This window comes from Urocampus carinirostris, chromosome 6 (assembly GCF_059441175.1).
Source record: "Urocampus carinirostris isolate Australia breed hairy pipefish chromosome 6, RoL_Ucar_1.0, whole genome shotgun sequence".
Lineage (NCBI taxonomy): Eukaryota > Metazoa > Chordata > Actinopteri > Syngnathiformes > Syngnathidae > Urocampus > Urocampus carinirostris.
This window is the reverse complement of record NC_142354.1, coordinates 42,966,535-42,984,140: the sequence shown is the minus strand read 5'-3', so window position 1 is coordinate 42,984,140 and position 17,606 is coordinate 42,966,535. Positions and strand designations below refer to the sequence as shown.

The following is a 17,606-nucleotide window of genomic DNA, read 5'->3' as shown; positions in this document are numbered from 1 at the left end:
ATATGCTAATAAAAGACAAAAGAAACTAAATATGAATCAAATGATGGCTCACAACACGTGTTAAGCTTTCTCTTCTGGCTTTGATCTCTTTGATCCCCGGCAAAACGAACATAAAATGCGACAGAAACAAAATGAAAATAAATCCCAACAGCTTGCCAACATCATTTTTGCCGTTCCATGAATTCCGTTACTTCCCAAGCCTGCACAAAGTTTTGTAATTTTATTCGTATTTAGTTTTTTTTGTCTTTTATTAGCATATTTGGTATTTGAGTAATCCACAAGTAATTGAAAGTAATCAAGTTAAAGTAACCCTACCCAACCCTGTTAATACGCCATGCCCACTTAAAGTTCTTTGTTTTTACTCTGTCAACTCATTTAAAGCTATAACTGACTCAATTCAGAGTTGAAGCTTAAACCTTTTAAGAGCAGTGGTATTTTGCGCTTGTTTTATTCTGAATTTCTTGATTACTTTTCAAGCAGCAAGTGGGCTTTAGGTCACGCAGTTCCAAATTGGCTGGGGAATTTTGATAACAAGACTCTGACGAAGGACGTCAGGCATTGTTTCGATAAACGCTCGGTGTTGTTTTGAGTTTCTCCAGACATCGAGGCAAGGGGGTGGTCCCCACGTGGGGGCTTTCATTAGCACGCCCATGGGAAGAGCCGGCACACCAGCTTGCAGAAGAAACGTGGGCAGAGGGGAAAAAAGGCAGAAGATCGAGAGAGGAGGCTTGACGGAGACTCGAGCGACACGAATTCGGCCATTTATTCGATGGAGTTCACTTAGCTAAATTATTTAAGAAATTAAATCTGCCCCCGTGCGGAAATGCCGGTCTCTTGTTCATTTTTCCATCAAGAAACAAGCGCGGATTGTGAGGAGAACGTAGGTTGTGTTTGGTTAATGGATTCAGATAACTCATTTGAACAATTTGGTAAACGGTACATTTTAATATTTAATTCCTAACAAGAGTTTCATCTAATATTTGCAATATTTAAAATGAAGTTTATTCGGGCGCTAAATAATACACTATTCCTTTTAAAATCTTCAACACGAATTAAGTTGTCTAGAAAAAACTGCATGGTAAAAACCACAAGGGGGCACTAAAACATCCAGAATCAGGTCGTCAGTGTAGTTATAAAGGAGCCTTTATACAAAAAAAAATGAATTTGAACATTTCTAAATTGAATCATTAAGGTATGTAAGGACATTGTTTCCGGGCTAATTTTGTAATTGCCGGAAAAAAATCCAAGTCAACTAACATTACTTGTCAATCGTTTCAAAACTTTTGTTTGTCTGCCCTACCTAAAAACTGTTTCGTATACTTTTTTTGAAATAATAAAACATGTTATTTCCGAATTGTTAAAGTGACGTGCTTACAGTCAGGGTTGGGTAGGGTTACTTTAACTGGATTACTTTAGGATTACTCCGATACCAAATATGCTAATAAAAGTAAAATAAATCCAAACAGCTTGCCAACATCATTTTTGCCGTTCCATGTATTCCGTTACTCCCCAAGCCTGCACGAAATTTACTAATTTTATTCATATTTAGTTTCTTTTGTCTTTTATTAGCATATTTGGTATTGGAGTAATCCAAAAGTCATTGAAAGTAATCCAGTTAAAGTAACGCTACCCGACCCTGCTTATAAATCATCAGACAATGACATGGCATGCTTGTTTTCAAATCCGATTTTTTTGTATTATATTTTTAAAATGCGTTTGAGGAACCTGCAGAATAACAAATAAAATGCAGATTAATATAATCTTGAATTACCGTTTCCATTGTTAGTAGCAAAAAACACGCGTGTGTATTTAATAACGGTTGACCTGTGTCCGGAAACCAAACGTGTTCAACCGCGTTTCTTCAAAATAAAAATTACTATGGATTCTTTTGGAAAGTGCAACGATTTTAATTCGGACATGATAATAATACATAGTATTTAGAAGCGTTACAACAACTACCGTATTTTATTATTTTATGTCAACATTTTTGCACAGAAAGCGAAAAATCCCACGTGGCTCTAGATTTTCTAAGATAGCCCTGTTCAATCCCGGCAATACAAGCAGTAATATATACTGGTAAGTTATTAAATTATTAATATAAATTGATTAACGTGACTGAATGAAAATTTAAACAATAGCAATCCGTGACCGACAATGAGCCATGTGCAAAAAAAAGCGCTTTACTTTGAAAAGTACAACTCAGTGGAAACCAAAAACCGAGCTACATCCGGTCCGAGTTGGCAAGGGTTAACTTGGCGAAACCGTTTGGAAAAACGCCACCCGGGCGTCCAAGACATCTTTAAATAAAATGCCTCGCCTTCTTTGTCACTAGTCGCCTTTTTTCCTTCATCCTTGGCTTCTTCTTTGCCGAACTCAACTTCCGAGTCCTCGTATACTTCGTCCCCGGGCACGCGAGGATGTACTCGCGAACCGCAAAGGTCAGAACCGCGGATCGATGCCCGTGATCAAGTAGACATCCCGGCCAGACAAAAGCGCCTTTTTCGCATGAAAAGCGGCAGAGATCGGGCGTCGAGCCGGTCTCAAAATGAGGAAACCGAAAAACGTTCGAATGCTTTTTGCTTTAAGTCTGGGATGCTTCGCTATGGTTATTTTTTATTTCAACGCCAATTTAAAACCAGGTGAGTAGAAAGCAGCCGTCAGCTCATTTGCATATTTCACTCCCTTCCCCCACGCCTTTCCCGATCAATATGTCAAATAATAACCGAGAAAATCAATTATTATATGTTTATAAATATATATATATATATATATATATATATATATATATGTATATATATATATATATATATATGTATATATATATATAATCAATGTGTGTGTGTGTATATAAAACCTGGATGCAATATATACAGGGTTGGGTAGGGTTACTTCAACTGGATTACTTTCCATTACTTTTGGATTACTCCAATACCAAATATGCTAATAAAAGACAAAATAAAAACTAAATATGAGTAAAATGACTCAATTTTGTGCAGGCTTGGGGAGTAACGGAACACATGGAACGGCAAAAATGATGTTGGCAAGCTGTTTGGATTGATTTTCATTTTGTTTCTGTCGCATTTTATGTTAGTTTGGCCAGGAGATAAAGCTTACCACGTATTGTGAGTCATAATTTGAATGAAAATATGGATTAATCTTTCAGCAATATTATTTTGTATAATGTACGATATTGTTGTGAACTGAAAACTCTTGAAGTGATAACTGATTTGTATTACCAATAAACTGTGATGATTAAAACTGAATGAATATATAGATTTTTATTATATATTCGTCACCGTTTTACAATTTCAACCTCGATAAGACTAAATTTTGGGGACCCATAGTTCTCTGTTGGGACCCATGCATCTGAACAGGATCAATAGCTCAAGTTTTGAACGAGATGGAGAAAATTTGCATGCAATTCAATTTGTCTGAGCCATAGAAAAAGCCATATCTGGCTCGCGAGCCATAGGTTCCCAACCCCTGGTATATAGTATAGTATACGTTATATATGAAGGAATAGGTGAAGTGACTACAATGTCAGAAAACGATGTCCAGGGATAAGACGGCGTTCTTCATATTGACGGGCCCTTAATAACAACTAGACAATTCCCGCGGCAATTGTAAGAGTTGTGATTGATCTGGAAGATGATCCCGGCATGTATATATAACCCTGGTTGTTAGCATTAAGAGTTAGCATAAAGTTTTTAACTCAAAGGGATGTTTCTGTCATTTTTTTACTTGGTTTTGTGGGGGGGACTCTGTCCCCCCCACACCCCCCCCGGTACTGGCAAGTTCATTTGAGATGGGCCCAGAACCCTTAGCAACAAGGATATGCCTTGTGGAGGTCTAAAAAAAACCACATTCATGGTAATAACATAGTAATAACACTTTTATTACACATTAAAAAAATTAAAATGTACATGTTCGAATGGAATGAGCCATTCTATTTGAATTGGCCCATCCGGAATGCATTGAGCCCATTCAATTTGCTGAGTCTTGAGCATGTTAGCATTAGAATAATTTTTCAGCATGAAAAAGTTAACATTTAGCCGTTAGCATCACTTTTTAGCATAACTCATCAACAAGAGGCCATTAGCATAATTTGTAAATATGAAGTCGTTAAGATATAGCCATTACCAAAACTTTTTAGCATGAAGCAGTTAGCATTTAGCCGTTAGCATCACCTTTTAGCATGTAACCATTAACATAACTCATCAACATGTCCCCATTAGCATAACTTGTTAATATGAAGTCGATAAAATATTGCCATTACCAAAATTTTATAGCATGAAGAAGTTAGCATTTAGCCGTTAGCATCACTTTTTAGAATGTATCTGTTAGCATAACTCATTAACATGAGACCATTAGCATAATTAGTAAATATGAAGTCATTAAAATATAGCCATTACCAAAAATTTTTACTATGAAGAAGTTAGCATTGCCGACAGTGTTTACAGCTAGCTTGCGCTAATACTTGGGTTGGTGTACGCATGAATAGCATAGCATCAACCTCCCATCGCTAATACTTTGGGCTGGCATAGCCAGCCCAACTAATCACCAACAGTGTTTACAGCTAGCTTGCGCTAATAACACTTTGCTAGCGGCGCACATAGCTGTTAGCATCGTCTCGCTAGCATACACTCTTTGTAATTCACCATTCACCATTTAGTTAAAGGTAATGTGGGTCTGGCCCCCTCAAGCCACCCTGGACAGTCCCTGATGACTATGACTACCCTCAGGAAAGCCCTGGTTGCCATGGCTACCCATTGATTTGTATGGGCCCATGTATTCCGGATGGGAGATTCTCAAAACCCATTATTCTGGATGGGGACATTTTTTGGTCTCGTATCGCTCATCCATATTGTCGCACGAGAGTCCCGATCGGGCCGGAATTTTTGGTATATGGATCGTTGGGCTACTCCAAAAGCTCTGGGAGGAGTTCCACACGGAATTTTGGCGGAAGAAGATAGATATAATAATAATATCTCGGGGGATTATAATAGTTGTGCTTACGGCACTTGGCAATGTAGTTGTGCCTTGCTGAAGCAATCGCAACTAATCATGTCAAACGGTCTTGCGGGCCGGATATGATGACACGGCGGGCCGGTTGTGGCCCGCGGGCCGGGGGTTTGACACCTGTGCTGTCAAAAATTCTTTCACAAGATTTTTATTTCCCAATATATTTTGTCGCATAATATTAACATTTTTGGGGGCTTAGTTAGTCGGTTGTAAGATACAGAACTGTACTTAATCGCATTTTTTAGTGGAAGTACAATGTTGGCAACAAGATTGACATGGTATAATTGGAAATGATTCGAATGCAACACAAACTTTTTCTTCTTTTTTTCAGTTTTTTTTTCCCCACTTTTTTTTTTAAATTCCTTGAAAAAAAATCCAATTGTGTACTTGTATTTATTTCTCTCTCTTTCTTTTTTTCCACCCCTTTTCTCCCACTCTGTCTCTTTCACTCTCTGCGTCTCTCTTTTTCTCTTTCTCTCTTCATACCCTTCGCGCTTTCTTTCCTCTTTTCTCTCCTTCTGTCTTTCTATTTCTCTTAGGATTTCTTTCTTCCTCTCCCTTTCTTTTCCCCCTCTCTCACGACTTCTCTTTTTATCTCTTTTGTTTCTCACGGTCTCTCCCGCTCTCTCTTTTTCTTTCTTTGTCCCGCCCTCTCTCCTTCTCCCTCCCTCTTTCTCTTATTTCTTTCTCTCTTTTTTTTTTCTCTCTTTAATCTACTAGTCCGGCCCCCGACAGAATTTTTGTTCTATCGTGTGGCCCCTGAGTTAAAATGAGTCAAACAGGCGGCCCACGGGCCAGATCAGGCCTGCTAAGGGATAGAATCCGGCCCGCGAGACAACACTCAGAGAAGCGCAAGAGAAAAACAAGCTGCAGGTTGAAATATGTCAACTTGATGTTGCCAAAGCCAGGTGCCTCGAACAAAGACACTGTACTTGTATTTCTTTTTCTCTCCCTCTCTCTCCCTCTCTCTCTTTCTTTTCCACCCCTTTTCTTCCATTCCCTGTCTCTTTCACTCTCTGTGTCTCTCTTTTTCTCCTTTGTTGCTCTTGGTCTCTTTCTCTGTCTTTTTAACTTCTTTTGCTCTAACTTCCTTTTTTCCTTTTCTCTCTTTTTTCTTTCTCTCTTCCTACCCTTTGCGCTTTCTTTTCTTTTTTTCTCTCCTTCTGTCTTTCCATTTCTCTTTGGATTTCTTTCTTCCTCTCCTTTTCTTTTCCCCCTCTCCCACAACTTTTTATCTTTTGTTTCTCACGCTCCCGCTCTCTTTTTTTCTTTCTTTGTCCCGCCCTCTCTCCTTTTCCCTCCCTCTTTCTCTTATTCCTTTATCTCTCTTTTTCTTTCTCTTTAATCTACTAGTCCGGCCCTCGACAAAATGTTTGTTCTATCGTGTGGCCCCCGAGTTCAAATGATTTTGACACCTCTGAGCTAGTCAGTGGATTCTCATGCAGCAAATGAGACACACTTGCATATTTGCCAGAGTAAATAATAATAACAGTACATTCAACTCGCATGACACATAAACTACTGGCAGTCAGTTGACTCCTGGGACAAACGGAGCCAATGTCACAAAGTTTGTGTTTACAAATTAAAACTGAACTGTACTAAAAGTAAGCTCCGCCATTTTTTTCTGTCATTATTGGGCTCTGCGTCTTTAAACACTTAATGTTCCTAAACTGCTGTTTTGATATATTTATTTCACACTGTCGTGTATAACACACAGGTTTGGGTAGGGTTACTTTAACTGGATTACTTTCAATGACTTTTGGATTACTCCGATACCAAATATGCTAATAAAAGACAAAAGAAACTAAATATGAATAAAATGATGACTCACAACACATGGTAAGCTTTCTCTCCTGGCTTTGATCTCTTTGATCTCCGGCAAAACGAACATAAAATGTGACAGAAACAAAATGAAAAGAAATCCAAACAGCTTGCCAACATCATTTTTGCCGTTCCGTGTATTCCGTTACTCCCCAAGCCTGCACGAAATTTAGTTATTTTAATCAAATTAATTCTTTTTTTTAATTCCTTTAAAAAAAATCTCATTGTGTTTATTTTTTCCTAGCTGTTCCTTTTTTTCTTTTTGTTCTCTGTTTACTATTTTTTTAATCTGTTTCTTTCTTTTCTTTTTTTCTGGCTTTTTTCTTAATTTTTCTTCTTTCTCTTCCTTTTGTTTCTTTTTTTCTCAGCTTTTCACTACTTTTTCATTTTGGTATTTTTTCTTTTTTGTTCTATTTCCCCCCTTCCTTTAAGTCATTTTGTGCACAATTTTACATAATATTTGGTCGTGTAGGGATTAAAGAAGCAAAAACAACCTGAAGAGCCGTTTGGGACCCAAAAGAGTCGGTTCTTTTTAGTGAGCCGAGCCGAAGAAGCCGGTTCTCGAAAAACTCTACTGACTTAACTCAATTTTTTTCTACTTCAACCTTGACTTCCAAATACCGCATTTAAAACACAGCTTTAGGGGAACCCGTGTATTTTGACCTTCATGCACTGTAACTTTGACTTAATTCGCTTCTTAATTAGCAATTTTGAGCCCTGATTTTTGTGAGCTGGCTAGATTTTCTTGTGCGCTGAGAATGTGCGGGCAGTGCGCGATTGCGCACGCGCGCAGCTTAAAGGGAACATTGCTGCTGATTGTTATTTTGCTATATTGTTTTCTGTTAATTTTTGTTGCACTTGAAGTGTAGGATAAATTGGTTGCTGCTGAGGTGCAAGAAAATAATTGTTAATATTTTGTACAGTAGCCTTTGGCCCATTCCTTCACACAGATCTTCTTAGATCAGTCAGGTTTCTGGGCTGTCGCTGAGAAACAAGGAGTTTGAGCTCCCGCCAAAGATTTTCAATTAGGCTCAGGTCTGCAGACCAGCTGGGCCATGCTATACCTTTGATATGCTTCTTACGGAGTCACTCCTTGGTTTTCCTGGCTGTGTGCTTCGCGTTGTTGTCGTGTTGGAACACCTAACCACAACCCATCTTCAATGCTCTGACTGAGGGAAGGTGGTCGCTCCCCCAAATCTCACAATACACGGCCCCAGTCATCCTCTCTTTAATGCAGTGCACTCGTCCTGTCCCATGTGCAGAAAAACACCCCCAAAACATGATGCTACCACCCCCATGCTTCAGAGTAGGGATGTTGTTCTTCGGATCATACGCTTCATTCTTCTTCTTCCAATGGAAGCAGCAGTAGCTCAGGAGGTAGAGCGCCCGTCTTGGGATCAAGGGATCCCAGTTTGAATCCCGGCTCGTCCGTGTTACATGTGGAAGTGTCCTTGGGTAAGAGACTGAACCCCTAATACCCCCAATAAGCAGGTTAGCGCCTTACATGGCTGCAAGGCCGCTATTGGGAAATGTGGAGCACATTGTAAAGCGCTTTTGGAAGTCATTGACTTGAAAAGCGCTATATAAATGCAGATCATTTCATTTCAAACATGATTTGTGGAATTATGACCAAACATGTCTATTTTGGTCTCATCTGACCACAAAGCTTTCTCCCATGACTCCTCTGTATCATCCGAATGGTCATATACAAACTTAAGGACGGGTCTTGCTTGACATGTGCTGGTTTAAGCAGGGGAACCTTTCGTGCCATGCATGATTTCAAATAATGACATCTTAGTGTTTAACCTACAGTAACCTTGGAAACGGTGGTCCCAGCTCTTTTCAGGTCATTGACCAACTCCTGTCGTGGAGTTCTGGGGTGTTTCCTCACCTTTCTTGGAATAATTGAGACCCCATGAGGTAATATCTTGCATGGGGCTCCACTCCGATTGAGATTGGCCGTTAGGTTCAGCTTCTTCCATCATCTAATGATTGCTCCAATAGTGGACCTTTTTTCACCAAGCTGCTGGGCAATTGATCTGTAGCCCTTTCCAGCCTTGTGGAGGTGTACAATTTCGTCTCCCATGTCTTTGGTCTTTGCCATGTTAGAAGTTAAAGACTTACTGATTGTATGGGGTGGACAGGTGTCTTTATGCAGCTAACAATCTTGAATAGGTGTATCTAATTCAGGTTGAGTGCAGGTGGTCTTCTAATGGGCGGACTAACGGGTCTTTCAGGGTCCGAATTCTAGATGATACACAGGTGTTCAAATATTTATTTGCAGTTGTATCATTGTAACCGCGGTGTACCTGTCCCACCAAGATCCACATTCACGCTGGACTAGATGATGAGGTTTTTATTACAGTTGCTGCAAATGAATGAGTCACAACACAACACGTGGTAAGCTTCTCTGCTGGCTTTGATCTCGTTGATAGCACGCTGTTAGACTGCCCAAAACATCAAAGAGCTTTCTTTTCAGTTTCCATAAAATACATATTAGAATATCAACCATCACAATACATTTTTACATCCATTTTAACAAGAGATCGTATAGTGTTTTTTTAACGTTTACAATGAATTTAACATATTTTTCTTCAAACTGAATTTCAACCAACATTTTATTTTCATATATATGAAAAAATAGAAATAATAACAATAACGAGTATCAAAACAGGTATAATTTACCTGCAAATGAATGAGTCACAACACGTGGTAAGCTTCTCTGCTAGCTTTGATCTCTTTGATCTCTATAAGGGGAATTAGCATTTTAGCACAACATGCAACGTCCGGCAAAACTAACATAAAAGGCGACAGAAACAAAACGAAAATAAATCCAGACAGCTTGACAACATCAATCACATTCCTGTGCATGTTGAGAGATTTGTCAGCTGTGGTTTTAATGTTTGAAGTAACTTTTTGCGGAGCAACAAAAAAACGTGTCTTACCATTGACAGCTCGTTATAGACTGCCAAAAACCCCGCCTTCCGGTCACATTTCAAAAGCCAAACCAAACCCTACCCCATACCAGCAGGTGGCACTGTTGGACTCATCATTGCAGGACACTTACACAATAACTATACAACATATTTCAGCAGAAATTTCAATAAAACAAAAGTTATTATTACACCCGTTACATCATACAAATACACTGTTAAAAAAAACATGCATTGTGATTTCTGGATTTTTTTTAGTTTATCCATCTCACATATTTGAATTATCGAAGTAACAGTAATGTTAAACCTTGGCACAAATAGTTTCGTGTTTGGTTAACCAGTACCGTAAATTCCGGACTACAGAGCGGCACCTGATTATAAGCCGCACCCACCATATTTTAAGAGGAAAACCGATTTTGTCCATACACAAGCCGCACCTGTATATAAGCCGGATGAGCCCACATTTAAACATGTAACACAAACACAAAATTAACCCGAACCCGACTTCAAGTCCCGCGATTGAAACTAAATGTTCTTTATTAGAGTCCACAGTCCAAAAATCACAGCCGGCAAAATGAACGGAAAATGAAACTGGTACTTAAGGTTTGATGCAGACACGCAGAGTCCAGGTCTTGTTGTAAGTAATCCAAGGAAAAAAGTGTATATTTCCAAAGGTAAGGGTGGGAAAAATATATAAGATGAACACATTTACTCGCGCAACTCCTTTTTCTTGAACCAACTTTCTACCCCCTCTTCTTTCCTTGTCTGTCCCTCACCTTTAGCGGTCCCCACTTAAACTCGGCACCCCGCGTTTGTTCCGCCCCTCATTTTTCATTCACCCGTGCAAAACTTATCAGAATAAGTGTCTAAGATAAATACAAATAAATACATGACAAAAATATACAGTTGCAAATACATATTATACATGGGTTACACATATTTACAAAGAAAGACGGTACACCGAGAGAGTTTTCAAAGCTTTAATAATAATAATATAGCTTTGACAGGGCAGTTAATGGTAGCAACACTCGAGCGCCGCTATCCGCCGTTAGAAAAATGACATAAATTGGCCGCATCACTGAATAAGCCGCAGGGTTGAACGTTAGGGGAAAAGGTAGCGGCTTATAGTCCGGAATTTACGGTAGTTAGTTGATTATGTGTCTTATTTCACTGGTATATTTGTTAGTGTTTTTAATTTTTATTTCCAACAAAAGTGTGACTGTAGGCTGTAAAATGGTGACATCCTGGTAATGTTTTCTAAATTGTGTATCTTGTGTATCTGTCATTCATGTTCATGTTTTGTTCGTACTTACTTTATCGCGTTGAAAGCATATGCGCTTAGAAAAAACAATATGCTAAGAAGTTATAAAAATAGTTTCCATAGTTGCATATTGTATAAGCGTCTTTTTACGTATATATAAAATTAGGGCTATATGTAAAAAGTAATTGTGTCTTCAGTGTGACACTAGCCATTTTTTTCCTGAATCATGCTTGGACTCTGTTAATCTGAGTCATCAGTGTTGTGAAATAGGCCAGCTGGACTTTATGTGTGTTCATGGCTTTTTTTTTGGGAACCCAAGTGACCCTGTTGTCTTTGTTTATGAAAACTTTGTCAAACTACGCTCTACAGAGAAAAACTTCAATCTTCAAATGTAGCAATTGTGTTTTTTGAATAGTTCGACCTGTTTCCAGGCAGTCATCCCTTTTATCTACACAGTGTTCTCGTTTGCCCGCGTCCCTGCGTCCTAGACGCATCATTTTTGCTGGGAACGCATCGACACAAAATTGTCATTACTACCCGATACTTTTTTTAACAAAGATTTACCGCACTCAACTTTTCGTCAAGCAGATACGCCATTGTTGTTTTGGTCTCGCGGTTCGAGATTTCGTTTGCACGCCGATCTCGGCAAACGAGATCTCGTTGCTTCGAGATGACGTCATTGTTGTGGTGGTTGTAGTCGAGTGAAAGAGAAGTATGCCCACGAAAAAACAGTAAGTATTAGGTGAAAATCAACACAAAATTGGTAATTCCTTCAGTGTCAATAATAAGTCGAAACGTAATACAGAAAGTGATAACAACGGCTTATAATTCCGGCACGAAAAAACAGTGGAGAAATTCTTCGGAAGATCGCGGAGGAAAGGAAAACACGTGTGTTGAAACGAACGATTCGACGAAAGAAAAACAAAAGAATACTCCTAGCAAGAAAAAAGGACTTTTCAGCCAAAATGGACTAAATTATATTCCTGGTGACGCTATGAGGAGGATGATAATGGATTGGCCCTTGAGAAGGCATTACAACTGTGGCAGGACAGCAAACCACAAAGAATATACAAAGTGAAAAATATGAAGTGATAACTGCTTTGTATTACCAATTAACTGTGATAATTAAAACTGCGGGGCAGCACAGTGGTTAGCGCGTGTGCGGCACAGTTCTGAGGTCGTGGGAACCTCCTGAGTGGGTTCAAATCCAGCTCCCGGCCTTACTGTGCGGAGTTTGTATGTTCTCCCCGTGCTTGCGTGGGTTTCCTCCGGGCACTCCGGTTTCCCCCCACATTCCTAAAACCTGCATTTCAGGTGAATTGACCGGTCCAAATTGTCCCTAGGTGTGACTGAGCGAGTGAGTTGTCTGTCCCCGTGTGCCCTGCGATTGGCTGGCAACCAGTCCACAGTGTCCCCTGCCCACTGCCCGATGATTGCTTGGATGGGCTCCAGCATCCCCGCGACCCTACTGAGGATAAACGGTGCAGCTGATGAGATGAGATGAATTAAAACTGCATGAATATATAGACAAATATTTCAGCAATATTATTTTGTATAATGTACAATATTGTTCTGAACTGAAAAATCTTGAAGTGATAACTGATTTGTATTACCAATAAACTGTGATGATTAAAACTGAATAAATATATAGATTTATATTAGATATTTGTCGCCGATTTACATTTTCAACCTCGATAACACTAAACTTGGGGGACTCATAGATCTCTGTTCCATAGATTTTTGAGCTTGCGAGTCCCCGGGACCCATCACTTTTCACAGGTAAAATGAACACTGTCTACAGTTATGGTTTCTGGAACTAAAAATTCAAGTATAACCTTCTGACACAAAGAAATGAGTCGTGCAATCATTTTTATGACCAAACTCTATCCTCAGCTGCATAAAAAGAAGTTACAGCTTCAGGATTTGCACCAGGCCAAACATTTCCAGGTCCTCCGGCCACACACAATGCCCTCATTCAGACATGCCTTGCAATATCATGCGTCCCAAAAATGTACATATCCCATGCCGGTCTGTGTGAGAGGAAGAGGGAGGCGAGTCGGTTCTGAAAATGTGCAATGTGTAACATGGGGTGAGAGTTATGTGAGCTGTTGTGTCAGGTCCAAAAAAGACCTACCTCATGTGGTTGGGAGCACATACATGCTCTGAAATGGGCCAATATGCTTATGGAGTACATTTTTGTGGCTGATGGATGCTCTTGTAGTTTTCTTTTGATTTATATCTCACAGTTGTACTTGAAATTTGAATACCGTAAATTCCGGACTATAGAACGCACCTGATTATAAGCTGCACCCACCACATTTTAAGAGGAAAACCGATTTTGTACATACACAAGCCGCACCTGTATATAAGCCGCACGCGCCCACATTTAAACATGTAACACAAACACAAAATTAACCCAAACCTGACCTCAAGTCCCGCGATTGAAACTAAATGTCCTTCATTAAAGTATACAGTCCAAAAATCACAGCCGGCAAAATGAACGGAAAATGATACCGGTACTTAAGGTTTGATGCAGACCTGCAGAGTCCGGGTCCCGTTGAAAGTAATCCAAGGAAAAAAGTGTATATTTACAAAGGTAAGGGTGGGAAAAATATATCAGATGAACACATTTACTCACGCAACTCCTTTTTCTTGAACCAACTTTTTACCCCCTCTTCTTTCCTTGTCTGTCCCTCACCTTTAGCGGTCCCCACTTAAACTCGGCACCCCGCGTTTGTTCCGCCCCTCATTTTTCGTTCACCCGTGCAAAACATATCAGAATAAGTGTCTAAAAAAAAAAAACAAATAAATACATTACAAAAATATACAGTTGCAAATACATATTATACATGGGTTACACATATTTACAAAGTAAGACGGTACACTGAAAGAGTTTTCAAAGCTTTAATAATAATAATATAGCTTTGACAGGGCAGTTAATGGTAGCAACACTCGAGCGCCGCTGGCGGCCGTTAGAAAAATGACATAAATTGGCCGCATCACTGAATAAGCCGCAGGGTTGAAAGTTAGGGAAAAAAGTAGCGGTTTATAGTCCGGAATTTACGGAAATCGTGGCATGTATAAGGAACATGCTGTATGTTAAAACCATAGGTGTGTACTGGATAAAGTTACAAGCACAACTGGACGATAAGGTCGGTATCTAGTCAAGGGATTAAGAAAAGAACGTTTTTGGAGAAATAGGTGGGATGTTCGGATTGGGATTTGCACATCATAGCTATTTTGTTTGAATGAAAATATGGATTAATATTTCAGCAATATTATTTTGTAAAATGTTATAATATTGTGAACTGAAAAATCTGAAGTGATAACTGCTTAGTTTTACCAATTAACCGTGATGATTAAAACGGAATGAAAATATAGATTAATATAATTATTTCAGCAATATTATTTTGTATAATGTACAATATTGTTGTGAACTGAAAAATCTTGAAGTGATAACTGATTTGTAGTACCAATAAACTGTGATAATTAAAACTGAATGAATATATAGATTTTTATTATATATTTGTCGCCGATTTACAATATCAACCTCGGTAAGACTACATTTTGGGGAGCCATAGATCTCTGTTGGGACCCATAGATATTTGAGTATGCGAGTCCCCGGGACCCATCACTTTTCACAGGTCAAATGAACACTATGGATATGAAACTACGAAGCAAATTCATCTGAACAATGGGTAAACTTTGTACGAACAAAAAGATGGCAACTTCTACCCACAACGTTTCATACACTTTCTGTAGAGTGCAAGCATTAAATGAAAACATTCCTGAATATGACTTAAGGAAATCCTTATTTACTTGCACATGGTGAAAATGGGTCACATGTGCAACTCCCTAAAGTACCGTATTTTCTGCACTATAGGGCGCACCTAAAAGCCTTTCTTTTTTTCAAAAGCTGACCATGCGCCTTATAATACAGTGCGCCTTATATATGGATCAATATTAAGTCGCAAAGTCTCGCAACTAAGGCAAGCAGCCGCCGACTAGATTTTCCCCTGAAGGTGAAGTCGTCCGCGGTGTATGCTGGGATTTATATACCGGCGTTTCATTTCCTAACCAATGTGTCAATCATCATTTGAATCAGTCCCTATTGGCTAAAGTTATTCGGACGTAAAGGGGGCGGATAATTTTTATCATTTACAGGCTCGCATAGGCTAAAGGGGCGAAACAAAGCCTGCGATTGGCCGAAAAAGATGAATGTGAATCACACGTTGGGTTGCACTACGGCATAGAGAAAACATTTTTTACTCTTCTGTATTTGTAAATATTTTACTCTCCTGGATTTACTACACTCACGGTTGTAAGAAGATCATGGTTACGTATCATTATTGAACGCGATGGCTGCAAGAGAACTTAGGTGGCTTTATATTTTCCCGGTATCTTGTTTTAGAACGATCTTGATGTTTCCGTGATGAGTCTATTTTTAAACTAAATTCAATTCAAAGTGTTTATTGTCATATGCACAGTAAAGAACCCCGTTTCCCTTCACAATAGAATTCTTTCTTTGCTGTCAACACAGTTGCCAGGAAAAAATAAACTAAGAAATGTTTGGCATTTCTTGAATCCCAAGACTTTAAACCTTTCGAACGATATTTGGAACGATGCATTTGAGTGATTGGTGACATCGTACAGACACTGTTTCCGTACATGTCTGAGACACGTATTTGCTTCTTTGCAAGCTTTGGGAATGTTAAGGGGGTAATAAGTTGGACTGAACTATCTGACTGTTTTGTCGATGTTCCCATTGTAGCGCCTTATAATCCGGTGCGCCTTATGTATGGAAAATATAGGACCAAAAACTATTTTTTGGGGGGTGCGCCTTATAGTGCGGAAAATACGGTACTAGTTTGCAAAAGATGCCACGTTACATATGAATATGTTATCTGACTTGACATCGGCATGCACGACTTGAAGAGTCCAAAGGCAGCAATGACACCTCCCACATGCCCTTGCCTTTTTACCAACACCCTTAAAGCACACATTTGCGGGCAAAATGATCAGGCTTCCCCTCGTACAGTCTCTCTCAGTCAAGGTTTTTGGCAGGGAAGGTTGGTGGGATTGGGGTAGAGAGGGGGTTGCTTCTTCCAGCGGGACCAAAAAACAGAGGTTCGTTTATGACCCAGACAAGACCAACACACATCCTCTTCTATATATTTTTGCATTGCTAAGGTTCCTGGTCCTGTACAGGTTGAAAGGAATGCAGAGGAAAGCTCTTTTTTTTTTTTTTTAGCAATTTTGGGTGCAGGTAGGGTTAAACCGACAAACAAAGACCTTTCTTTCAATGCACTCTGCGTCTCATCGAAACAGAGGGTGGAATTAGGAAGGGGGATTTCAGTAACGGCAGATTCTGGGAAGCGTAGTGTTTGGGGAAATGCAATCCATATCCTAAAACGGGAAGATAACAAAATAAGCGTTCTGTCAACAGGGTTGGGTATGGTTACTTTAACTTGATTACTTTAACTTGATTACTTTCAATTACTTTTGGATGACTCCAATACCAAATATGCTAATAAAAGACAAAATAAACTAAAAATGAATAAAAAGATGACTCACAACACGTGGTAAGCTTTCTCTCCTGGCTTTGATCTCTTTGATCTCCGGCAAAACGAACATCAAATGCGACAGAAACAAAATGAAAATAAATCCAAACAGCTTGCCAACATCATTTTTGCCGTTCCGTGTATTCCGCTACTCCCCAAGCCTGCACAAAATTGAGTCATTTTATTCATATTTAGTTTCTTTTGTCTTTTATTAGCATATTTGGTATTGGAGTAATCCACAAGTAATTGAAAGTAATCAAGTTAAAGGTTTCTTCATTTTCCTCATGTTGAGGTTTTTTGAGTTTTTCCTTGCCCTCATGTTGGTTCCAGATCAGGGGATGGTGTAATAATAGTCTGAAAAAAAAGATTCCGTTTAATAACCTGTGAAGCCCTTTGAGACTCTTTGTGATTAAGGGCTATACAAATAAAAATGACTTGACTTGACTTAAAGTAACCCTACCCAACCCTGGTTAAAACATATCCAGTGATAGTGGTATGCATTGATTAAACCCACATTTGAAGTAATAACAGTTATTATCAGGGTTGGGTAGGGTTACTTTAACTGGATTACTTTCAATTACTTTTGGATTACTCCGATACCAAATATGCTAATAAAAGACAAAATAAACTAAATATGAATAAAATGATGACTCACATCATGTGGTAAGCTTTCCCTCCTGGCTTTGATCTCTTTGATCTCCGGCAAAACGAACATAAAATGCGACCGAAACAAAATGAAAATGAATCCAAACAGCTTTTTGCCGTTCCGTGTATTCCGTTACTCCCCAAGCCTGCACAAAATGTAGTCATTTTATTCATATTTAGTTTATTTTATCTTTTATTAGCGTATTTGGTATTGGAGTAATCCAAAAGTAATTGAAAGTAATCCAGTTAAAGTAACCCTACCCAACCCTGAGCGTTCATTTAACAGGAAACTGCAGTGCTGATTAATTTAACTAAAATAAAAGTGCAACAATGAATTGGGTTATTCAACAATCAATTTGTTGT

General features: G+C 39.0%; 1 protein-coding gene across 2 annotated transcripts in view; it reads left to right on the top strand.

Moving 5' to 3' along the window:
• Window positions 1-2,257: 2,257 nt before the first annotated feature.
• Window positions 2,258-17,606, top strand: part of LOC148364857 (carbohydrate sulfotransferase 11-like) — a 35,801-nt gene continuing 20,452 nt past the window's right edge. For both annotated transcript variants that reach the window (XM_088339059.1, XM_088339058.1), the window contains exon 1: window positions 2,258-2,639. In XM_088339059.1, the coding sequence (XP_088195185.1) occupies window positions 2,546-2,639 (94 nt within the window). In that variant the 5' untranslated portion in view covers window positions 2,258-2,545. The remainder of the gene's footprint in view (window positions 2,640-17,606) is intronic.